At 39.1% G+C, this 26,293-nt stretch overlaps 1 protein-coding gene across 1 annotated transcript in view; it reads left to right on the top strand.

The window, feature by feature from the left end:
• LOC127571548 (intestinal-type alkaline phosphatase 1-like) overlaps positions 1-19,766 on the top strand; it is a 28,009-nt gene extending 8,243 nt beyond the window's left edge. Inside the window, exons 3-9 of the mRNA XM_052018023.1 lie at positions 1,610-1,779; positions 10,606-10,740; positions 10,839-10,908; positions 13,041-13,179; positions 13,868-14,058; positions 16,419-16,535; positions 19,165-19,766. Of these exons, the coding sequence (XP_051873983.1) occupies positions 1,610-1,779; positions 10,606-10,740; positions 10,839-10,908; positions 13,041-13,179; positions 13,868-14,058; positions 16,419-16,535; positions 19,165-19,430 (1,088 nt within the window). The 3' untranslated portion in view covers positions 19,431-19,766. The remainder of the gene's footprint in view (positions 1-1,609; positions 1,780-10,605; positions 10,741-10,838; positions 10,909-13,040; positions 13,180-13,867; positions 14,059-16,418; positions 16,536-19,164) is intronic.
• Positions 19,767-26,293: the final 6,527 nt, after the last annotated feature.

Here is a 26,293-nt window from a genome sequence, read left to right as displayed (position 1 = left end):
CCGAGAATATTGACTACCAATGGGCAATCATTGCATTTAACATCGTAATCAAAGCAGTGTTGACCAGATATGCAATTGGATCACCTGATTTCCCAGATCAATTAGACCTTGAAAATGTAGAAGGGTGAATAGATTTCAAGTTATAATATTTTTTTTCAATTACTTGTTAAATTTAAACTTTATTTTTATACTCCCTTTGGATATTTACTATTTGTTATGAGCTGTGTACATAGAACAGAAATTGGAAAAAAAATTCAAAACATTGGAGGTGATTTTTGACGTTGAGCTTCATTTAAATGGTTCTTATCAGGCCCTGGTCAGCTTTGGGTTAAAAAATGCAACGGTTGAATGTTAGTGAGTGTGACAAGGAAGGAAGATCTGTTGGATAGAATGCCCAAATGATAGGGGAGAGGAGTTGGGTTGGGGAAGTGTGTTGTAAGGATTTTGAAGCTTAAACCAGGACTTCCTAATGTAGTTCAGTCATGGTTATAATGTAGGAAATTAGTTTTGAGTGAAACTAATGAATATGATTGTTCAAAATTTATTTATCTATAATTACAGACACTCATGTCATTAAATCAATGGGCCAGACAAACGGATGATATCCCTTGCCGCATGTCCTATGTGCAATAATAACTGCACTGCAAAAGTATTTCATTGCCTTGTAGGCTATTCAGGATGTGATGAAGACATGAAAGGTGCTATACAACTAAACAAATTGCCTCAAATCGGTTCCTGTGGCAGCAATTTCCATGGTCTAACCACTCTCTGAATTTAGAAATTGGACCGGACTTTCCTGGCTCTTATCAATGATTCTAATCAGAAATGCTGATGCTTGGCTATCAAAACTGCAGCAATGTGTTGTTGAATGCAGAAGTCTGAATATTACTGACATAGTAAGATGCCTGAAATGTCAGTTGTCTCCAGAGCCCAGTCTTGCTGGGATTTTCCAGCATTTACACTGGGGGTAAAAGTATAGAAAAATGCTTTTCTAATCCTGTACCATTAACCAGGATCCCATTGATTTCACTGTAGGTTTCAGATTAGGAGGCAAAAGGGCCCTGTGAAGGACTTCATTTCAATTATTTGCTTTAGTACAATGTTTTAATTATCTATGTTTTTAAGTATTTGTTGTTTATAATTTCTTGAAAACTTAATACATTTTAAATTATTTTCTTCAATTTAATAGTTTTTAAATACATCTGAATGTCATTTAAAATATATCAAAGACTGCATAGGTTTCACAGGTGGAAAAACCTGTCAAGCCCCCACCCCACCTCTCACCAGTTCTACTGCTGCTCTGGACCTTGCAGCAGTACTCAGAGATACAATGATTGGTCCAGCATGATTGGATTTCCACATCTGAATCAGCTAAGTACGGATGTAAGGTAGGGGCAAGGGGGTAGGGTGGCATTTCTGGGCAACAAGTTGGGGATTGGGCCAACAAGATCTTGCCCATTTATTCTTATTTCCCAATTGGATTTATCAGTAACTATCTTGAATTTATGATCCCTAGATCTGATTTATGGAAAGAACTATCGCCATCTTTTCTTTTCTTTACACTACTTCTTATTCATGATGACTAATCTTCAAATGTTCTTTTGTTCAGGAAAGTCAGTCGGTGTTGTGACAACCACTCGAGTTCAGCATGCTTCTCCAGCTGCTACCTATGCCCATGTTGCAGACAGAAATTGGTATAGTGATGTTCATTTGCCACCTGATGCAGTTAATCATTGCAAAGATATTGCTTCACAGCTGATATCTAACGTAGATATTGATGTAAGTTTTATTTCTTTATGTTTCAAAGGTTAGTCAAAACATATTGCTTTTTTTTATAATACTCCTGCATTTTCAATAACAGGTTAATTCTTGTGAATAGTTAATTTGATTCAGTAACCATTCCAGTGAATGGTTAATTCTCTTCATCTGATAACCAAATCGAGTTGATAATTCTTTGTTTTTACAGCTTTCCATACTTGTATCTAAAACAATTGCAGTCATTTTCAGCATGTTGATGATGGTTGTTTTCATTAAATGTGTATGTAAATGGTGATGCCTAAGTTACCTTTTCTAATATTGATTGATAATCTATTGGTCTATTGTCCAATTCCTGTACAATCCCTTTCCTATCTGAATGCACCACTACGTTTCCAATAGTAGCTTTTTCCTTCCGCTCACTCGCATATCCAACGTCCTTCCTTGGAACTATGCTGGACATCAGCAGCACCCTCTGCAGTCACTGGGTTTGCTTTTGCATGTATTCCCATTGTTGCTGATGACACTTCACAGCTACTTCGCCATCAGATATCTGATTATCTATGAAAATCTCAGAAGCGGCACAACTTTGTCCGACAGGAAAACCAAATAACAGGAGAACCAAGTACATCATTCACAGCCCCATCACCTACCCCAGTCAGTGCAGTATCCGGAATCAGACTGCTGGCAACCATGGCAGCCTGTTCAACATCAGGTGAACTTCAAACCATGCTTGGTATCTATCATCCAGATGACAAATTGGCATCTAAATACTGCTGCCCATTTCTTTCAATCTACTTCCTCCACTCTACCTCCCACTAATTCATCATTTCCAGTCCCAACCATTCCAAAAAGTTGCTGATGCTGGAAATCTAAAACAACAACAGAAACTGCTGGAAATATTCAACAGGCCAGGCAGTATCTGTGGAGAGAAAAATGTTCTGATGAAAGATCACCAACCAGAAATGTCTCTCTCCAAGTATGTTGTCTGATTTGTTGAGTATTTTCAATAGTTTCTATTCCAATGCCATGCTGGAATCCCATCCACCACTCTCCATGCTTTCCCTCGTCATGATTTTTTTAATGCTAATTCCAAACTTTTTCCTCCAAATGTGTGCTTATGAGATAGGCAAAAAAAATTAAGAGAGATTTGATATCAGCAAATGGGTGTGCAAATGAGTATAAATTTGGAATAAATTGCACTCCCAATTGGGTTCCATCTATTTCTACTTAAGTAGCAGATTAAAGAACCATAATCTCATGCCTGGAACAATACATTAACAAATTTGTTAATGACTGAAATCTACATTGCAATTATGAATTTGTCATGCTGTCCTGAACAGTCAATCCAATACAAAAGTGATAGAGCACTTTTACTTGGAGAAATGATTTCTGAAGAGAAGCACTGTGGGACTACTTTAACTGTTCTACTTTTTGTCCGTATGGCTGCAATTGTTTAAAAATGTGTCCAAGTAATTCTGTTTCATTTATTCATCCATAATATACAGGTGTTACTGGCAATTCTGGCATTATGGTCCATCTGTAATTGCTGCTGCACTGAGGAGGCAGTTAAGAGGCACCACAGTGGTGGGTCTTGAATCACATTTAGGCCAGATGGCAGATTTCTTTCCCTGAAAGACATTAGGGAACCAGATAGGGTTCAGAATAATCTGGCGGGTTCATGACTATCCTTCTGAAACTAGCTTTTATTAAAGAAGATCCAAGATAATTATATAATTACTTGCATTTAAATTCAACTAGCTGCCATGGCAAGATTCAAATTGATGTCCCTGGTCCAGAAATTGGGCAGTTAGGTGTAGTAACTTAACCAGTGCACTACTGTACTTCCTGTATCTTAATACAGATAATGAAAGGTAAAATTTAATAACTTGAATAATTCAGCTATTTCTAACATCATTGAACAAAAGTGGTTAATCTTTCACTTATGTGAAGAGCAGAAGGATGACGGGAGTAAAGGCAGGACCGATTAGGGATAAAGGTGGGAAGATGTGCCTGGAAGCTGTGGAAGTGGGTGAGGTCCTCAATGAATACTTCTCTTCAGTATTCACCAACGAGAGGGGTCTTGATGATGCTGAGGACAATATTGGTAAGGTTAACGTTCTAGAGCATGATGATATCAAGAGAGAGGATGTGTTGGAGCTGTTAGAAAATATTAGGACAGATAAGTCCCCGGGGCCTGATGGAATATTCCCCAGGCTGCTCTGCAAGGTGAGGGAGGAGATTGCTGAGCCTTTGGCTAGGATCTTTGAGTCCTCGTTGTCCACAGGAATGGTACCGGAGGATTGCAGGGTGGTGAATGTTGTCCCCTTATTCAAAAAAGGTAGTAGGGATAGTCCAGGGAATTATAGACCAGTGAGCCTTACGTCTGTGGTGGGCAAGCTGTTGGAAATGATTCTTAGAGATAGGATCTATGGGCATTTAGAGAATCATGGTCTGATCAGGGACAGCCAGCATGGCTTTGAGAAGGGCAGATCATGTCTCACAAGTCTGATGGTGTTCTTTGAGGAGGTGACCAGACAGATTGATGAGAGTAGCGCAGTAGATGTGGTCTACATGGATTTTAGTAAGGCATTTGACAAGGTTCCACATGGTAGGCTTCTTTAGAAGGTCAGAGAGCATGGGATCCAGGGAAGCTTGGCCATGTGGATTCAGAATTGGCTTGCCTGGAGAAAGCAGAGGATTGTGGTGGAGGGAGTGCATTCAGTTTGGAGGGCTGTGACTAGTGGTGTCCCACAAGGATCAGTTCTGGGACCTCTGCTTTTCTTGATTTTTTATTAATGACTTGGATGAGGGGGTAGAAGGGTGGGTTGGCAAGTTTGCAGATGACACAAAGGTTGGTGGCATTGTGGATAGTGTAGAGGATTGTTGAAGATTGCAGGGGGACATTGATAGGATGCAGAGCTGGGCTGAGAAGTGGCAGGTGGAGTTCAATCCAGAGAATTGTGAGGTGGTACACTTTGGAAGGACAAACTCCAAGGTAGAGTACAAAGTAAATGGCAGGATTCTTGGTAGTGTGGAGGAGCAGAGGGATCTAGGGGTCCATATCCACAGATCCATGAAAGTTGCCTCACAGGTGGATAGGGTAGTTAAGAAAGCTTCTGGGGTGTTAGCTTTTGTAAGTCGTGGGATCGAGTTTAAGAGCCGCAAGGTAATGATGCAGCTCTATAAAACTCTGGTTAGACCACACTTACTGTGTCCAGTTCTGGTCGCCTCATTATAGGAAGGATGTGGAAGCGTTGGAAAGGGTGCAGAGGAGATTTACCAGGATGCTGCCTGGTTTAGAGAGTATGCATTATGAGGAGAGACTAAGGGAGCTAGGGCTTTACTCTTTGGAGAGAAGGAGGATGAGAGGAGATATGATAGAGGTATACAAAATATTAAGAGGAATAGATATGGACAGTGGACAGCCAGCGCCTCTTTCTCAATACAAGAGGGCATGGCTTTAAAGTAATGGGTGGGAAGTTCAAGGGAGATATCAGAGGGAGGTTTTTTCCCCAGAGAGTGGTTGGGGCATGGAATATGCTGCCTGGGGTGGTGGTGGAGGCTGATATGTTGGTCAAACTCAAGAGATTACTAGATAAGCATATGGAGGAATTTAAAATAGAGGGATATGTGGGAGGAATGGGTTAGATAGTCTCAGGTGAGGTTTAAAGGTTGGCACAACATTGTGGGCCGAAGGGCCTGTATCGTGCTGTTCTATGTTCTATGTTTAACCTATCTTTATAAGTACTCTATAACCACAGATAGATAAGAAGGAAGTAGATTGAATAATGAAAATATTAAATTGCTTGTACTTCTACAGAATTATTTATTCTAATGTGAAGTAGCAAAAACTTTGTGCAGTCAGATCTCAAGCAATTTGTTCTTCATGTGATTTGTTTTCATTCCAGTAAATAAATCCATTTTCTCTTTGGATTTGCCATGAGAAATGCTGTGGTAAACCTACTTACCAAATGTGTTGTGTGTACTATCAATACCTAATCTATCATAGTTTAAAAGTTCAGTACAACTTGCTCCTTGTTATGAATCATTTCTTGAATGGTCTACTCCCTTTTATGACCTGCTCCTTGCAGGTCAATGTACCAATTCCACACTTAATGACTTACAGGAGAGTTGAAAACAGAGGAACTGGCCAATATTGATACTCTTTGACTGAGAGAGGGCAGCACAGTGGCACAACCAGTGGAGCTGCTGCCTTACAGTGCCACCAGTCCAGGTTCAATCCTGACTGCCAGTGCTGCCTGTGTTGGTCTTGCATGTTCTCCTTGCATCTGCATAAGTTTCCTCAGGGTTCTCTGCTTACCTCGACCATCCCAAAGACATGCCGTTTGATAGGTTAATTGGCCATTGTAAATTGCCCCTAGTGTACAGATAAATGGTAAACTCTGGAGAAAGTGCATGTCAGCGTAAGAGGACGAGGTTACACGGAAAATTAGTGAGACACTGGAGTTGCTCTGTGAGCGGCCATGAATTTGATGAGCTAAATGGCCTCCTTCTTTGTCATAAGAAAATATGGAAATATGAAAATCAATAATAGTACAAATAAGTCCTCTAAAGAGCCTCTTTCTCTGACCAAGTGAAATTGATGCAAGTTTTCCATGTTTACTCATAAAGATAGACTTTCATCTTGGTGCCTGGATGTGATAGAACTGTTGGGACCAGGTCTTTTCATGAAACAATTTTTTTCTTATGGATGCTAAATTTCTTTTAAGGAAAGAGATCACAGGATTGGCATGAATACTGATATGTTGAAAATCTGAGCTAAAATGTATCAAATGAATTCTCTCTCATACTCCCAAGATCCCCTCCCCAGATCTTGAAGGTAAATAATAAAGAAAGGGCTTCACTATCCATGTCTGGAGTTTTTTGTGGGGAATTTCTTCAGCTTATTTCAGAATCAAATCCAAATGATACTTAGTTACTCAACCAAATCAAAAGTACTTTCTAAAAAACAACATAATTTAGTTCCCATTTGCAGAACCACCAACAAAGCAATAAAACACTAACACTGCTTTATTTGATATGTACAATGACTCAAAATGTAATTATTAAGTATTATTCATCATAACAAAATAAGATTACTTTATTATCCAAAGATACAGTATAAATCTAGCATTGTTGTGTTTACAATTTGTAACCACCATTTCATTGCCAAGTACTACAGTTTGAGCTATCCTTCTGTGAAATAAACACAAGATCAACAATATCGTAAGTTTACTGCTTTAACATTGGGTAGTTTTGTATTTCACTAGAAGCATTCACTATTATTTTACAGATGTTTTCTTTCTCTGCTCAGATACTTGGGTAATAAGATATAGCTGTGATATACATTGCAGATTTATTTTTGATTTAGTTCCTACCTTACTAACTAAATTTAATATTGAGTATTAAAGTTTTTGACTATGTAATCAAAAGGTTTTTCATTCAATTCATTCCCAAATTTTTCTTTTGAAAATATGATTTTGGTCCTATAATGTGAGCCGTATAATTTTGATACCTATGCCTTTTGCTCTTTCTGAGTCCATTTCTCGATCCCTCAATGCATTTCCACTGAACTAAAATTCTGGGGCCACCCAGCAACTGAGATGATGTTTACACTCATGGAGAAATTCAGAACTGGGGCATAATTTCAGAATAAGAGATCATCCATTCAGGATAGAGATAAAGTGATACTGTTTCTGTCATTAGGTGATGAATCTCTGGAATCTGCTAACCAGAGAGCTGTGAGGCTAAATCAATGAATCGAGTCAGGGTTGAGATCAACAGATTCTTGGACTATGGGGTAATCAAGATTTATAAGGACCAAGGCCAAGATCAAATCAGTTATAATTTTATTGCATGTGCAGTGGGCTTGAGAGGCACATAAACTATTTCTGCTCCTATTTCTTATCTTTTTAATGTTCATTTGGATGATCAACCAAGTAATTTTCCTATGTGACCAGATGTCAGCTGGCATTATAAGTGGTTCTGTTCTCTCAGATATTAAAACCACTTCCTCTAGCTCCTCTCTGATGCTTTTGGAAGTATTGAAATCTTCAAAGTCCATGGCCACCTTTCCCACAACTCTATCTTTGAGTCTCTCCTACCATGTCTCCACTTTTGCTGACACTGGAATGTCATCATTGCATTTCTCCATGACTGAGGTGCCCCAATCACTCCTTTTACATGGTTCACCGTACCAATCTTTTCCAATCCCTCCTCCATTATCTTCACTTGTTTCCATTCCTAACTATCCAGCCAAAGCCCGAACACATCCATCAATGACTTGCTGCCTTCATTAGGCAAGTTATTTGTGGAGTTACTCAGAGTTCTATCTTTAAGCCATTCACTTTCCTCATTTGTATGCTGCCACATGGCAACTTCCATATGTACACAGGTGACACACAGCTATAATTTTTTCTCTACTACTTTTGACAACCATCTCTGTTTTGTCAAGTTAGTTGGATTGCTGATAGCAATGAAAGGTATTCATTTCCTGGAACCTTCCTACCATTTATTCAATCATTCCTAAATAGCATCTGAATTCTATTTTCCTATTGGCCCATACCTCTTAATAGGCTCTACCAACAAAAATCATGGAAACCCCAGTTTTCTGAGTATCCATTGTGTTCCGTGTGGAAAAAGCGCTTCCTGATTTTGCTCCTGACGGGCTGGCTGTAATGTAGTCTTGTGCTCTGACACATCAGATTCAACTTTTCCAAAGCACCGCAACTAGGTCACCTCTTAGTCTCTAACACTCAAGAAAGTTTTTGTAGATTCTGTGCTTTTCAGTTCTAATCTATGTTGCCCTCAATTCCATTCAGGAAGCAAAAGAATGTACCAACTAAATGGAAGATTGCATCTGTACTCTCAGAAATTATTAACTTGAAAATTTTTATGATTGTGTCGTAAACAGTTAATGAAATATGAACAAGATGACAGACACAGAAAATCAGAGAAAAATAACTTTACCATTTCACTTGCAATAAATACTAAGTACACTTTTAACAGGGTTCCTTGAGACCACACAAAAAAGCTAATGTGTTTGTTGGACTCTTAACCACAAGAAAGAGTTCAATTTTCAGTCTCTACTGACATTCACACACAATCCTTTGAGTTTTGCAAGTTCCGTAATCTGGATTTGATCAGTTATCATAACTTGGAAACAGAGCATTTGGCCCTATAAGTGTTGAGGATATGTATTTGTCCTCTACGCAAGCAAAAGTTGAAATCACAACCACCTGCTATGTACAAATGCCCCAAGAATTTCAACTTTCTAACTGAACCCTGACTGTAGGGAGATATATAATGGCATCATGCTTAGGTTGGAGTGGGGTTCAAATTGATTGGAAACTCAGTCAAATATTCCTGCTCCATCTGATTTCACGGGAATGTAATAAAACTATTTTAAAGAAATATGAGCTTTGCCCACATTTCAGACCACAGCAGTTACAGAGGAAGCCAAGTAGAGCAGCAGTACTCTTCTCAGCTCAACACTGGAATTGTGCCACTATGGACCAGCCCCCCCCCCCCCCCAACCCCTGGCAGCCCTGGAATCACCGCCAGTCCCCGCTGGACAACAGTGATCTCCCCTCCTATCCAGAGAAGTTGCCTTCAGAGCCGTGACTGATGCACACAACCCACTAGTTTGGCATGGCTGTGCCTGGTGTTGCATTAAATTTGTGTGGATCATGCCCTTATTTCAATCCAATTCAATTTTAAGTAACTTGGAAAACTTCTTATTTCATCATGAAAGCATGCCACAGCACTTCATAATCATGGAATAACTGATGAAGTCCTGCCACAATTGATAACTTGGCAAGCATGGCAGCTTATTGCACAAGGGAAGGTCCTACAAATAAAATGAGTACTGCAAGCAAAATTTATGCTTGCAAGAATGAATTTTGCAGAATGAATGCAAATTGAATCTAGTTAATGTGTTTTTGGTGCTGCCTAAAGAAATACCTTTGGCCAGGGAGAACTTTTGCTCCTTTTCTAACTGCAATCTAGAGTCATAAGAGTTGTACAGCACAGAAACACGCTCTTCGGCCCAACTCATCCATGCCGACCAAGATGCCGAACTAAGCTAGTCTGACGTGCCTCCTCTCTTATCCATGTACCTGTCTAAATGTCTTTTAAATGTTGTGTTGTGTTTATCTCTACCACTTTCTCAGGCAACTTGTTGCATATACCCACCACCCTCTGTTTGAAAAACGTGCCCCTCAGATCCCTTTTAAATCTTTATCCTCTCATCCTAAACCTTTTCCCTCAATTTTCATACTCCCCTAATCTGGGAGAAAAAATCTGTGACTACCTACCCTATCTATGCCCCTCATGATTTTATAATCCTCTATAAGGTCATTCCTCAGCCTCCTTTGCTCCAGAGAAAACAGTCCCAGCCTATCCAGTCTCTCTTAATAACTCAAGCCCTCCAGTCCTGGCAACATCCTTGTGAATCTTTTCTGCACCTGCTCTAACTTCACCACATCCTTCCTGTAGTGTGGCAACCATTGGATTTTTTTTATGCTTCACTGTCGGGGCAAAAGTGGCCTCAGTTTTACGCTGATTATGGACTCAAATGTCAGCCTAAGCAAATGATCATTTCAAAGTAAGATTTGAACCTGTGGCCTTCTTGCTGAGAGGTGAAAATGGTACCAATTTAAACTTGATGACTTTTTAATCATGCCAATATTAAACCTGTAGTTATGGTTGGACCTAATTCTGAGGCACATGACATACAGTCAGCAGAATAACAGAAAGGGTCCCTGCACGTGCACCATTTACTGAGTAATTGCAATGGGTATTATTTAGTTTTCTCATTTAAAAAGGATTGTATATTTATTTTTCCAGGTCATACTTGGAGGAGGAAGAAAGTACATGACTCCAAACGGAACCCATGATCCTGAATATCCGGACAACCGTTGGCAGGATGGTGAACGAAATGATACAAAAAACTTGATTAAAATGTGGCTTAAAGACAGAAAAGTACTACTTGATATTTTTCCATACTATACATTCCATTGAATGCTTTAACCAATGTTTATATTACCAATTCTAATGCATTGCACTCTACTATCTTCCAGGATGCAAAATATGTATGGAACAAAAGTCAACTTGATGCTGTTGATGTACAGAAAACCAAGTATTTGATGGGTGAGTCCACCATAAGTTATCCCTCACACCAATATTTGGGAAGACTATGGGAGCACTACTTGGATCCTTGTTGTAGTGTCGATTCTTTCTTGACCTTAATCTGAAAGTAGTTAAAATATACTTAGAGAACGGTAACAGATTAACAGGTGCAAACTTACTTCTGATGAAGTTGCGTCAAAGGAAGAAAGAAATATTTGAATTTATTTAATGTCTTTCTCATCTCTTTCAGAACATGTCAAAGTTCTTTCCAACCAATGAACTATTTATGAAATGTAATCACTCTTGTAATGTCGGAATTCTGGCGCAGCCAAGTTGTGCACAGCAAACTCCCATATTAGCAATATGATAGTGACCAGATAACCTAGTTTAGAAGGATTTCCCCAGGACATGCTCTTCTTTTTAAAAACAAGAGTACACCTAAAGAACCAGATCGGGCATTGGATTAATGTCTCATCTGAAGGGCAGTTTTCAGTGGTATTGCCCTGATATGATAGGCTCAATTTCTCTTCAGATACAATTGAGAATGCATATTCTGTAATCTGGAGCAAAATCTTCACATCATTAGAATGGGGCAATATCAGAACATTATTTTTGAAAATTGTTTTTAGCCTGTGTTCGGGTGTCAATTTTGTCAAAAGTCAGACTTGTGAAGGGCGAGTTGCTTTAATGAAAGAAAAAACACCACCTTTAAAGAAAACAGGCTTGTCCTTGTTAGAAATGGACAGGCAGATTTCCCACCAATCTGACCTCTTAAAGCAAGGGTGCATTCCTTTTGGGCCAGGTTGAATAGTCTATCTTAGCTTCCTCCCAAGGTCTCCAACATCACAAAAGCCAGTCTTCCACCAACTTGATTTTCTCCACATTTTAAAATGACACACTGCATACATGAGATACAGTAAAAGGCGACATGACCAGACAGTATTCCGGCTGTAATGTTGATGACTTGTACTTCAAAGCCAACCATGCTGCTAGCCTTTTCAGTTTAGCTGCTGATTATGTACCAGACTAAATGGGAAGTTGCCCCTTTGCATCAGCAATACAAATACTTTGCAGCTAATTACTATTCCATCAGTTTGCTCTTTGCTCTTAAGGTTATGAAACAGATTTTCAACAGTGCTACCAATAGCTTTTTCTACCTGACCCACTTGGGCCTAGGCCTCATGAAAGTTTAACCAGAGGTGATGAAAAAGTGGCTGCACCTGGCAGCAAAGTGGCTTTTGACCAAGTATGACATCAAGGGACTCTGGTATATTTGAAGTCATTGGGAATCAGGGAAAATTCATCCCTCTTGACTTGAGTTATACAAGGAAGATTATTGTGCTTGTTGGACGCTGATCACGCCAGCCCAGAACAATACTGAGGCTGTTCATCAGCGTTGGATCCCAGGCTTCTTCACCTCTTTCTTCAATCATATCATCAAAAGAGGGCACATTTCCTGATGATTTCATTCTTCAGTTCCGTTCATAACTCCTGAGATAATGAAGCAATCAGCACCCGTTTGTGTGAAGGGCTGAAACTATTTTGGCCTCAATGTCTTGGTCAAATCTTAAATCTCAATCAAAAACAAACAGGTTACCTGTTCACTAGGACAGTTTACAGCACATGGGTGCTTGCTGTGTCATAAATGACTGCCATGTTTTATACATTACTGCAGTGACTTCATTCCTGGGCTGGAAAGTACTTTGAGATGTCCTGAAAGAGAAAGGAAAAAAATTATATATTTCTTTCTTTCCGTACCATTTGTAAATAATAGGTTGAAAATGAACAATAGTCTTTGTGCAACAGTGTTTTTGTGGTCAATTAGCTATCCAAGTATTCTGATGAATTTTATTCCCAACAGTTACAGTTGAGAGATGAGAAACTGCTGAACTTCTATTAAGGACATTTGAGATGCTGTTGTTTCAGCACTTCTGCGAAATAAGGGAAGAATCAGAAAGTAGCAACTTCTCAGTTCAAAACTGTCTTAGAAATCCACTAATCATAAAAGCATGCACATCATAGTGATATCAATTATCCATGCATATTCAATATGTTAATGGATTAAGTGAGCTTAATTTGAAAGTTAACATTTTCCCACAAATATTCAAGATTATTAAACAATGAGTAATTGACATAACTTATTTTGTTTTTAGGTTTGTTTGAACCCAAGGATATGAAATTTGAGTTAAATCGAAATAAGGCAATGGATCCATCGATCGTTGAAATGACTGAAAAAGCCATTAGAATTCTCAGTAAGAATTCTAAGGGATTTTTCCTTTTTGTTGAAGATAAGTAGCTTAACCCTTTGTTTTATTTGATAAAAATGCTATGGTTTACAGTCTTGAATCAGTATCCCAATGTATTTTTTTCACATCACAAAACTAATTTTTGAAGGATGAAGTAGTGAAGAACGTTGAAATCCTTGTAACTAGCAGCCATAGATTTGCATGAGTTGCTGGTGATGCAAGAAACATTGGCATCATTAAGGAGGGTGTTTTTGTTGTTTTCCATTTCACTCTTCCATATATCAGCAGTTTTCATGGGGATTTGGAACACTATCCTCTCATTCCCATTGTGGGCCTGCATTTGAATTTACAAGGAGAAAGCCACTTCTTGATGATGACTATATGTTACTGGACATGAACAATAATACAACAATTTTTGCAGTAAATTGACAATGTTACTTGAAGAGCTGATCATAGCTAGCCAAGTGGAACATGTCATTTTCAGTAGTTTAAGTCCTTGGTAAATTTTTCTCACCATGGCCCATTTTCCAAATGGTCTTGTATCCATACTAGTGCAGACCTATTAAGCTGAATGTACTGCTTCTCTGCCACAAATTTTATGCAGTATCACAATTGTACAGGTTAGCTAAAGTGCCCTTCCGAGCAGGGAGCTTTGCTTACCATTTTATCTATGTGCAACAATCCAAGTTTGAATGTTCATGTGTGTTAAACTAAATATTATGCTTCTTTTTAAGTGGGAGAATTGACCATGGACACCATGATGCAACAGCAAAGCTGGCCTTAACTGAAGCAGTAAAATTTGATGAAGCTATTGAAAAAGCTGGTAGCTTGACCGATGAGTCTGATACTCTTACCATTGTAACTGCCGATCATTCACATGTCTTTAGTTTTGGTGGAAAAACTTATCGTGGCAATCCAATATTTGGTGAGTAACACTATGTTTCCCTTAATGGAAAATGAAGTAGACGTAAATTAATGAATTTTGTTGGAAAAATCCCTTAACAGGAAGCTTCAAATGTTTATTACATTTAAATAACCATGTAAATACAAGTTGCTGTTGCATGAAAAAATTACATTTGAAAATTTAGTTGACAAAAGAAAAAAATAAAATTTCCCTCATTTTGTGAAATCTATCAAAATTTGTAATGATTTAAATGAGAAATATTAATTCCAAAAACATGCTAACATATAACATTTTTGTTATGGATTATGATAACTAATTTCTGACACAATACTGAGTGAGAACATATTCTGATATCAACTAGTATGAAGAAAATGTTGACAAAATTCATCCCATGCGTTTACAATTTATATAAGCATATCAAATAACTCACTAATGCAAAATAATTAAGTTCAAATATTCAAATCAGCACTCCGTTGAATTCAATCACTATTTTTTAAGAACAGAACTAATGAAAGATAGAAACAAGAAGGTTAATTGTCAAAAAGGTGAGAAATTTCCTCTGTGCACAACATGTAACAAGATTCTAAAATGAACTTGCGTGGGATGTGCGTACAATTTTTGTGCAAAATAGACATATTCTTATATAAGTCCATTTTACAATTTTGTTACATGTTGTGCACAAAGGAAATGTTCACCATCTTGTCTTTTTGACTATTATCTTCTGGTTTCTTCCTAGTAATAGTTTTGTTGTTAAAAATGGAGCCATAGATTTGAACAACACAAAAACTGGCCCTTCAGCTCACCATGTCCATGCCGACCTATTTGCCATTTTCCATTTACCAAATATAGTAATTGAATTCAACTGGGTGTTATTTGAATAATTGAACTTTTATTTCCTCTGTATCAGTGAATATTTTTGTTCACTTGGATTTTTTCATGTAAACAATTAGGATGAATTTTGTCAAGTTTTCTTTAGACTAATCAATATCAGCCAACTTAAATATTTTATTGAATAAATGAAAAATAACAATATACTTCTACATGCTCTGAAGATCTAGCAGGAACTAATTGGTTAGGATGGGAGTAGTTGGGAAATGTCTTTGAAAGAAGGAGTTCTGAGAAAGTCCAATTCATAGAACTATTTAGCAGCACTTTTTATTTGCAATTTTTTTTTGCCAATGGTAGAACAATAGGGAGCTCCTTAAAGCTTCCCAGTCTGACCAAGTAATATCTGATTAACTTTCATCAATGTGCTTCAGAATGGAAGCAAGATTCTGAACAAAGATAACATTCCTTTAATCCCCTTTATTAGTCCAGGTCACATTTACACCTTAAAACTTTAACATCAATAAGAATAAATAAGTCTTAAGTTGTTTAGCCACATAAAGACTTTGCTTCGATTTCACATGTAATTTATTTTACATAATGATATAACTGATGAAAAGAAAAAAAATGATATAAGCAGATTTAAGGCTGGAATGGTGTCTGTAACGTAAGGTTATATAATGTTATGTGATAAGAAATGGGAGTGTTGGAGCTGTGTGTGAGCTGAAGCAAGATATTTTAGGTGACTAAACAACTTTGGTTAAGTTGTTCTTTTGATGTTTCAGTTCTTATGACTTTATCTGAAGCTGTTAGAATTATATTAGTCCAAGGTTAACATCTAGTTTAGAAGCTTAGATTTTACTTTGGAAATTTAATAATTATGGATCTTACAATATTTTATAATTAATGTACAAAGTATACAATTATTCAGATTGCGTTTAGATTTGTTTTAATACTATTCCTTAAGTGGTTTCATCATGTACTTAGATATTCCATGTAGATTACAGTTGCTGTTAGCAGTTGCTATCATCATGCACATGCCATTGTGGAGAAAATTGAACAATATAAGGCTGGTCTATGAAAGTTAAGGACCAAATTAATTTATAAGGTCCTGGTTTGTATATAATGTTCAAATATGTGCACATTAATTGTAAATTTTAGTAATCTAATAGATACAAGACAGAATTTAAAAAGCTGACTGTGAAATGTAATGATGAAATTGCAAATCCAGTTGAAGAATACTGAGGAAGATTTAGATATTTGTTTTTCGTTCATCAATGTTATGCTTTTTTGGATGGTTTAACAAAACTCAGAGTAAATATGCACCAAAATGAGATTAAATGTTTGAATTTGTTCATTCAACAGTAACTTTTATATTGTTAATGCTATGTTGAACCAAAATACAGTGTTTAAAAATTATGGTTAAATTCTTAGTCTGTATACAGGAAAGAAAATAAATTACTTTTTGTTAATGGCTTGGATCAATTACTGAATGTATTCATTGCTCAGGTAGCTATTAACTAATGATATAAAAACAATAATATTTTCAAATGCAGGATTAGCACCGTTCAATGCAGTGGATGATAAGCCATTTACAAGCATTTTGTATGGAAATGGACCTGGTTATGCAATTGTAAATGGCACACGAACAAACATAACATCAATTTCATATGGTAAGAAAGAGTTTAATATTTAAGGAGCTGAATTGTGCTGGTTCTGGCCTACTATCTAGAGTCATCGACCATGGTTTCTGCATTAGATATGGAATGTTTCAGTGGCAACTAGGACACAGAAACCTTTCCCTCGGAATGTCACTGACAGACTTAAACAAAAGGCAATTCTAGGGCAGAACTTTCTCTCCTATTAAAAACTGATCATATATTTAACAGTTTTTAAAAACAATTACTTCACCTTTGCCTCCTCAACCACAGGGCTGGAATTCCCATTGAAATCAATGAGGATTCAGATCCTATTCTTGGTGTGATCATGTGCAGGATCCGAATGGTGATTATCAGTATAATATTATAAATCCCAGCAAGACATGATTCTGCCACCAGATTCCAGATGCAGTCCAATGAAGCATAGTGATGTTTGAGACAGCATATGTGTGAACATCTGAGACTTATTGAATGGCTGAAAACGCCAGTTCCAATTGGAACAGGCAGTTCCAGCCGGCAGTGTGGGATGCTGTAGCATGGGAGGTGTAGCATGGGTGCTACACCTGCCCCTGCACCTCCTCCCTCACCACCATTCAGGGTCCTAGACAGTCCTTCCAGGTGAGACAGTGCTATGGGTTTCCTCCGGGTGCTCCGGTTTCCTCCCACATTCCAAAGACGTGCGGGTTAGGAAGTTGTGGACATGCTATGTTGGCACTGGAAGTGTGGCGACACTTGCAGGCTGCCCCCAGAAGGCTACGCAAAGACGCATTTCACTGTGTGTTTCGGTACATGTGACTAATAAAGAAATCTTATCTTCACCTGTGAATCCAAGGGTGTTACTTATTGCATCCAGTGCTCCCAGTGCCGCCTCCTCTACATCGGTGAGACCTGACGCAGACTGGGTGACTGCTTCGTTGAGCACCTTCGCTCCGTCCGCCGCAAGGGCAAGGATATCCCGGTGGCCACCCACTTCAATTCCACATCCCATTCCTATACTGACATGTCTATCCATGGCCTCCTCTACTGCCACGTTGAGGCCAGGTGCAGCTTGGAGGAAGAACACCTCATACTCCGCCTTGGTAGTCTCCAACCTGATGGCCTCAACATCAATTTCTCTAACCCCCTTTTTTCTCCCTCCTTACCCCCCCCCCTTGTCTTCCCTCATTCCTGTGGCCCCCTCTGCCCTTCTCTTTTCCATTCCCCTGCCCTCGTGACCTGCCCATCTATTTCATACCTCCTTCCCTTTATTCCATGGTCCACCACCCTCTCCTACTGGATTCTTTCTTCTTCAGCCCTTTGCCTCTTCTACTTATCACCTCTCAGCTTCTTGCACCTCCCCCGTCCCCCACCCACTTACCTTCCCCTTCTCACCTATCACCTGCTCGCCTGTGCTCCTCCCCCTCCCCCGACCTTCTTAATCTGGCTTCTGCCCTCTTTCCAGTCCTGATGAAGGGTCTCGACCCAAGACGTTGACTGTTTATTTCCCTCCATAGACGCTGCCCGTCTTGTTGATTTCCTCCAGCTCTTTTTGTGTGTGTTGCTCCAGCCAGCAGGATTTGCTCCATCGTTTTTGTAGATTTTGAGGAACATTGTAGCTTTTAGATGAAACATTGACAATCTTGTTTCAATTTTATCAAAGTGATAGTCTTCATTAAGACATGTAGAAGCCCATTGGTATTGCCATTAAATACTTTGATTTGCTTTAATTTTGAAACATAATGCAAAAATCAGATTAAATGAAATAGGTTGATGTAATAGTCTTTGCTACCTGACAATTCTGTCTGATACAGTGATATTATAATGATATAAATAGTTAATGTGTGTATCCACATAGATCTTACTGTCTTTATTCCTGGGAAGCTAGAACAAAGCATTTTTTCTGTGTGAAAATATATAAGTATTTGCACTTTCTGAATTATAATAATCTCCATCTAGTGGTATATATGTGTATCGTCAGATTTATGTCAGTTTCACAGAATAATGCCTGTTATGACCAGTAAATCTCCTGTAGTTTTCAATATGGTGCGTGATTAGTAATTTGATCAAGGGAAAAGGAATGAGAAGAGGCAAGAGGGAAAATGGTGTAAGGAATAAAGATGGAAATAGGATTAGAGAATATGGTGGTGGTGTTGGGGATGTTAAAGGAAGGTTGAGAGGGATTTTAAGAGGGGAAGGAAAACATACAAAAGAAAGGAAGGATCGGGGTGGAACATTTTGCTTTGACAGTCACAGGGCCATAATGGTTTACAGTTTTGTAGATCCAGCAAGTTGCAAATTGATTTGAATGGGTTGCATTTGTTTTATGTGGCCAGTCCAGCCATGCTTAAGTGAACACAAGAAAAGAAGAAATAAGAACAGGAGTAGGCCACTTTCTCTTCATGTCTATTCCACCTCTCTTTAAAATCTTGGCTGATTTTTTACTTCAATGCCTGCACTAATATTGTACACCTTATGGGATTGTTGTTTAAAAGTGTTGTTAACTCGCAGTTGATTTTTTTTTCCAAATTGCATGAATGTGTCCAATATTTTAATTGCTCAACAACCCTAAAACCCCCATAAAACATAAACATTTAAAGAGCAAGCCAACTATCCAATACTAAGTGTACTGTTGTCATAATAAGATGAAATATCCTCTCTTTTGCAGAGGACAAGAATTATAAGCAACAAACTGCGGTTCCACTGCCTTCCGAAACTCATGGTGGGGAAGATGTGGCAATTTTTGCCAAAGGTCCCATGGCTTATCTGTTCCACAAAACACACGAGGAGAATTACATTGCTCACGTGATTGCCTATGCTACTTGTATTGAACCATACACAGACTGCTCACTCAATCCCAACGGTGGATCCTCACTCCAGCCTGTTAGGCTTCTCAGTATTTTGGTATTGATACCTTATTTACTCAAATATTGATTAATCTTTAATGCATACTTATTAATGCTACACACATGAATAATTAAAAAGTATGGTAATCAATGCCAGATCAAGGCAACTTCTGCTTTCTCTTGTTGCCTATTTAGCTAAGGAAACAAATATTTTATTATGTGATAACTTTAGAATCTTGTATTTGTATAATGTTTTAAATTCAATGCATTTTACAAAAATGAAAATATTGATTATATTCTCTTTGGCTTCCAGTTTAAATTTAATATTTACTATTCTACATATCTTCTGGAATTTTATTCCAGCATTTGGTGCAGTGTTTTAACGTGAGTAGTTGAAGAATGGAATCTGAACTGGATTTTCTAAATTGAGTGGATGTTGGTTGGATAAGACAACAACAGATCAGTTCTTCCAATCACAGAATAACATTAATGACACTTTATGAAAATAAAATGATGGTTATACCTTCTGGAGTCATGTAACTGCTGCTTATTGTTTACTTTTGTTGTTGTACAGGTCCTAAGTTTACTCCTGTCATCCAAATGCATGAAACACTATAGCTACCTGTGTGTATGTTGTAATTTTGTTTTAAAATGGAGACTATGTTACTCTGTTTCCACTCTGCCAGCTACTCCCAGGCATTCAATCAATCCTTGTCCCTCACTGCCCAGTTCTGCATTTGTGTGTTTTTCTGTTGCACTCTACAAACTATTGGTAACCTGTTCATGGGGCCTCTTCTTCCCCTTTATGCTGTTTCCTTCAATGCCATGTCATACTTCTAAATCACTGCTGGATCCTCCTATTTAACATACAGTAAGTGGACTCCTCCCTCTGTTAAGTTTGTCTGGGGCAGATTTGTTGCCTACTCACAGCTTTCCAGAGGGTATCAGGACAATATGATGTCAAATCGGATTGCAAGTCAAATATAGACTGCCTACAGATGATAGGCATCTTTTCCTTAAAGACATTAATGACCCAATTTCAGACAGTCCAACATGCTTCGAGGTAGTTTACTGATATCACAAATTATCTGAAGTATAGAGTTAACTTTGGCATGGTAACATGTATACTCTCAGCCACTGGGTTACAGGTCCAGTACCACATTTATAGAAATGGTACAAGTTTGCAGTAGACTCAGATAGAAGTCCATTTTAAAGATACAAAATCCAGCAATTGTGTTCATACCTGCCTAGTACAACTTTCAATCTGCCTTGAAAGATATTAGCATTCATTGCCAGCATCCTCTGCAGATAAGTATTTAAATGATCCTTAATGGTTGTCTCAATGTGGCTTCTATTTTGCGTAGATGCAGTTCATTTTTGTTGTGCCAACCTATTCAGTGCTGAAAATATGAAGGTACTAATGAAAGTGACATGATTATTTTCACAGGTTGCTTCTGGGAGTGATAATTGATGATTTTATTTCTAAGGTCAACTATATTTATGTATTTTGTTGTATTTATATTTCAACTTCAGAAGTCTAATTAAAAAATTATTGGTTTGTTTCATTTTATGAAGCCCAAACAAAAGTTAAATATACATTGACCTTTAGCCTGCTCTCAACATTTTATCAGTGCACAATGCCACATTGTGGTAAAAGAATGCTTTTACACCAAATGCTTTCACTGGAATGGTATTTAGGTGTTAGTTTTTTCGTTATTTCCAATTTCCCCTGCTTGATGTGATGGATATGAAATTGTAAAGGTCGGGATGTGTTATTCTTCACACGTCTCTGCTAGAAGCTCTACAGCCACTGGTTGGGAAAAGTTCAGATATTACCTCCACAATGATTTTCCTTCATTCTTGTCAGACGGTACCACAGTCTTTGCAAAGACAGAAATTCTTGGAATGATAAAGCATATTTCATGCCCATTTCAAGATGTCCCCAAGTATTTTCAAAGTATAGTCAATGTTGTAGCAAAAATGGGAAGGTAACGAATAGGATAGGTGGATACTTGATGGCTAGCATGCACATGCTGGACCAAAGGGGCTGTTTCTGTTCTGTGTGACTCTGTTACTCTATAAGAAAATAGGAGCAGGAGTAGGCCTCTGGGCCATTTGGGATGATCATGACTGGTCTTCCCCAGGCCTCATTTCCTCTTCTGCATCAGTTACCCATGGACCTTAAATCCCTGACCTTTCAAAAATATATCTACTTCCTCCTTAAATGCCTCCACAACCTTTCAGAAAAGAAAATTCTAGACATGCAATGCCCACTGTGAGAGTTTCCTATGCACCTCAGTTTTAAATGACCATCCCCTAATCTTGTAACTATGAACCCTCGATCAAGTTTCCTCCACTAGTGGAAACATCTCAACAGCTACCCTGTCATGTCCCCTAAGGATCTTGTATATTTTATAAGGCCACCCCTCATTCTTCAAAACTCCAAAGAATATGTCTGATTTCTTTAGCCACTGGTGATTGGACAACCTTCTCATCCAAGGAATTAGTCCAGCAAATCTTTTTTGGACAGCCTCCAACGCCAGCATTTCCTTTATTTTAAAAAAGGGCACAGTACTCCAGGTGTGGCCTCACCAGTTCCCTGTGGAATTGTAACAATTTCAGTACAGGTAAGCGAGGAGGGGTGTTGCCTGTTTGATAAGGGATGACATAACAGCAGTACTTAGAGATGATGTCATTGGAGGATCATCCAGTGAGGCCATATGGGTAGAACTTAGAAACAAGCAGGGGAGGGTCACTCCAGTGGGGCTGTATTATAGACCCCCAGTAGTCAGCAGGAACTTGAGGAGCAGGTGTGTAGAGAAATTGCTTATAGTTATAAGAATAATAGGGTTGTGTTAATGGGTGATTTTAAATTCCCTGGTATTGACTGGACTGCCCAGAGTGTTAAGGGCTTGGACAGGGTGGAATTTGTGAAAAGTGTCCAGGGAAGTCACCTGAGTCAAAAAAGAGGACCCTACTCGGGAGGGTGCAATGTTGGATCTTCTCTTAGGGAATGAGATAGGGCAAGCAACAGAAGTAGCATTCAGAGAGGACTTTGCTCTAGTGACCATAATACTATTAGTTTTAAGATAGTGATGGAAAAGGATAGGACAGGTCCACAAGTTAGGGTCCTAAACTGGAGCAGGGCTAATTGTGAGGGAATTAGGCAGGATCTAGCAGAGGTTGGTCGATTGTGTGAGCCTGTTTGAAGGGAAAGGAATGAATAGTGGGAGGCTTTTAAGAGTGTGATAACAAGAGTCCAGGAGCAGCATGTTCCTGTTAGGGTGAGGGGTAAACCTGGCAAGTTTAGGGAACCTTGGCTGACAAAGGATATTGAGGCTCTCGTCAAGAAAAAGAAGGAAGTATACATTGGGTTTAGGAGGTTGGAGACGAGTGAATCCCTTGATGACTATAAAAAGATTAAGAACACCCTTAAGAAGGAAATCAGGAGGGCAAAGAGAGGGTATGAGATGGATCTGGCAGGTAAGGTTAAGGAAAATCCCAAGAGGTTCTCTAGCTATAGAAAGAGTAAAAGGATGGCCAGGGATAGAGTAGGTCCCCTTAGAGATCAGCAGAGCCGCCTACGTCTCGAGCCACAGGAGATGGGTGAATACTTCTCCTTTGTGTTTACTGAGGAGAAAATCATGGTTGCTCAAGAGATAATGGAAATTAGTGGAGATGTTTTGGGGGAAATTCATATTACCCAGGAGGAGGTATTTGCAGCCTTACAGCGCATTAAGGTGGATAAATCCCCTGGGCCTGACCAAGTGCATCCTTAGACTCTGTGGGAGGCTAGAGAAGAAATTGTGGAAACCCTTGTGGACATAGTTGCTTCATTGTTAGCCACTGGTGAAGTTCCTGAAGACTGGAAAGTGGCTAATGTTGTTCCGTTGTTTCAGAAGTGTAGCAAGGACAAGCCAGGGAACTACAGGCCAGTCAGCTTGACATCAGTAGTGGGGAAGTTACTGGAGGGAATTCTGAGGGACAGCATCTACCAGCATTTGGAAAGGCAGTCTGGTTAGAAGGTGTCAGCATGGCCTTGTGTGTGGAAAGTCATGCTTGATGAAACTTTTGGAGTTTTTTGAAGAGGTAACCAAAAAGGTAGATGAGGGTAGGGCAGTGGATGTTGTCTGTTTGGACTTTAGCAAGGCCTTTGACAAGGTCCTGCATGGGATGCTGCTCTGGAAGGTTAGGTCCCATGAAATCCAGGGAGATCTAGTTAGGTGGATTCAACATTGGCTCAGCGGTAGGCAGCAGAGGGTGGTGGTTGAAGGTTGTTTCTCAGAACGGAGACTGGTGACTAGTGGTGTGCCATAGGGGTCAGTGTGGGACCCTTGTTGTTCGTTATTTATATGAATGATTTGGATGTGAATACACAAGGCTTGATCAGTAAGTTTGCAGACAACACAAAATTAGGAGGTGTTGTTGAAGAAGGTTATCGTAGGTTACAGAGGGATCTTGATCAGTTAGGAAAGTGGGCCAAGGAGTGGCAAATGGATTTCAATACGGATAAGTGTGAGGTGATGTATTTTGGAAAGTCAAACCAGTGTAGGACTTATACTATGAATGGTAGGGCATTAGGGAGTGCAATAGAACACAGGGACCTAGGAGTACAGGTACATAGTTCATTGAAAGCAGTGTCACAGGTAGACAGGGTGGTGAAAAAGGTGTTTAGCACGCTGGCCTTCATCAGTCAGGGCACTGAGTACAGGAATTGGGATATTATGTTGCAGTTGTACAAATTGTTGGTGAGGCCGCACTTGGAGTACTGTGTACAGTTTTGGTCACCCTGTTATGAGAAGGACTTGGTTAAACTGAAAAGAGTGCCGAAAAGATTTATGAAGACGTTGCCAGGACTGGAGGGGCTGAGTTATAGGGAGAGGTTGGCCAGGCTAGGTCTCTATTCCTCGGAACATAGGAGAATGAGGGGTGACCTTACAGAAGTGTTTAAAATTATGAGAGGCATAGATAACGGTCCTTTCCTCAGGGTAGGTGAGTCCAAAACTAAGGTGCATAGATTTAGGGTGAGAGGGGAAAGATTTAAAAGGGATCTGAGGGGCAACTTTTTCATGCAGAGGGTAGTCATATATGAACGAGCTGCCAGAGGAAGTGGTTGAGGCAGGTATATAGTATCATTTAAGAAGAACTTGGACAGGTACATGGCAGGGGCGGGGCTTAGAGGGATATGAGCCAAACACAGGAAATTGGGACTAGCTGGAGGGCACCGTAGTCAACATGGACTCGTTGAGCCGAAGGGCTTGTATGTGTGCTGTATTGCTCTATGACTCTATGCTAACTTTTTGAAATTCATGCACAAGAGTACTCAGATCTGCCAAATTGTCACCCCTTAACTCACTCAACCTATCTACATCTTGTTGCAAAGTCCAATAAAGTAAAATCCCAATAACCTGGCACATTTAGCTGACTGAATTTCTTGATGATTGGATGTTCTTCTCATAATGCCTCAAAACATTTCAATTCACTTTTTTTAATTGGTACACAGTGTTGTAATAAATTTGTCACTGAACCAGTAAATTTAAAGAGAGACCAGAAACGTGACCCAACTCGGCTGGAAAACAGCAGTGGTACTAAGCCCCTAGAAGGGAGCGTGAGAACCAGGACCCTGGAGAGTTGGAACGAAGTGTGGGAACTGGGGCCTGGAAAGTCAGAGGGAGCACAAGAACTTGAACCGGCAAACATCAAACATCACCTGGTGAGCCAAATGCTGAATCATCAGGATTTCCAAATGATCAGATAGCAGATTATTGGAGTTTAAATGTATTCTCATTGCAACTTGCTCTCCTATTTGAGTCATTGGCAAACTTGGATATCTTACACTCTGTCCCTCCTCCAGGTCATTAATATAAAATATAAATAGTTGATGACCTACAATTAATCCTTAGGACACTCCATTAGTTACATCCTTCCAACAGAGAAAAATGTTTATTCTGACCCTCTGTCTGATAACAGAATTAAGTGAATTAGTATGATAACCCATCTTCAATCTATGCTAAAACACTTCCCCTGATACTAAATAGTTCTCTTTCTTGTGCCTCAGGCTGTTATGTTCCTGTCTCAGTTCATGTCTCACCCAAAAGGCAACACACACTTAGTATCGCGTTGAAGCATCAGGAAGGATTTGTTTCAAGAGAATGAGATCTTCCAGTCTTCCATCTGAGAATCCTAAATTCTTTCTTATCAAAAGAAAATGAGAGAGCTATACAGAACAGGTTTTTGATGGCTAAATGATGACAAATTCAAAATGTTGAATGTTTGTTGCAATAAATGAGAGCAGATTGGTAAGGTGCATCCACCACCAGCAGCTTATACTTATTTATATTATTGACAGAGAAAAATATCCCAAAGCACCACAAAGGAACAGTTAGCAAACTAAATCTCATATTAAGCCACATAGCAGGGCTGGTGACCAAATACTTGCTGAAAGAGGTAGCTTTTAAGAAGTGGTTTAAGAGTAGAGTTAATTGATTTAAAGAGGGAATTCTTGAACTTATGGCTTGAGCAATCAGTGAGCAAAGGACTGATGATGAATAGGATGATGCAAGTTAGATTTGAGCAGCTGAATTCTAAATGAACTCAAATTTATGAAGGGTGTAATCTTGGGTACCATACCATTGTCTCAATCGATAACGGTATATGAGAGGGATACTAGTGCAGAGAGTCTGTGGTAAAAAGAGTGCAATTAATTTTGCTTTGCAGGATGATCTTGGTGACACAGGCAGATTTTACTGAAGGGAAAGAAAGTAACTTTCCAAACCAAGATAATTTGCATGTGGTGACATACATCCACTTGGCTTCACTTTCTGGGGCTGTGGAGGTGACACTTATGAAAGGTAGCTGACATGACAGAGTGGTGTCCGTGCTACGGGTCTGAGCTGTGGGAAGCATGAGAGGTAGAGAGATTAGAACCTTGAAGATATCCGTGATGCAGCC

The sequence above is a fragment of the Pristis pectinata genome, chromosome 6 (assembly GCF_009764475.1).
Source record: "Pristis pectinata isolate sPriPec2 chromosome 6, sPriPec2.1.pri, whole genome shotgun sequence".
Taxonomy (NCBI): domain Eukaryota; kingdom Metazoa; phylum Chordata; class Chondrichthyes; order Rhinopristiformes; family Pristidae; genus Pristis; species Pristis pectinata.
The sequence above is the reverse complement of the archived record's forward strand: the minus strand, read 5'-3'. Positions and strand labels throughout refer to the sequence as shown.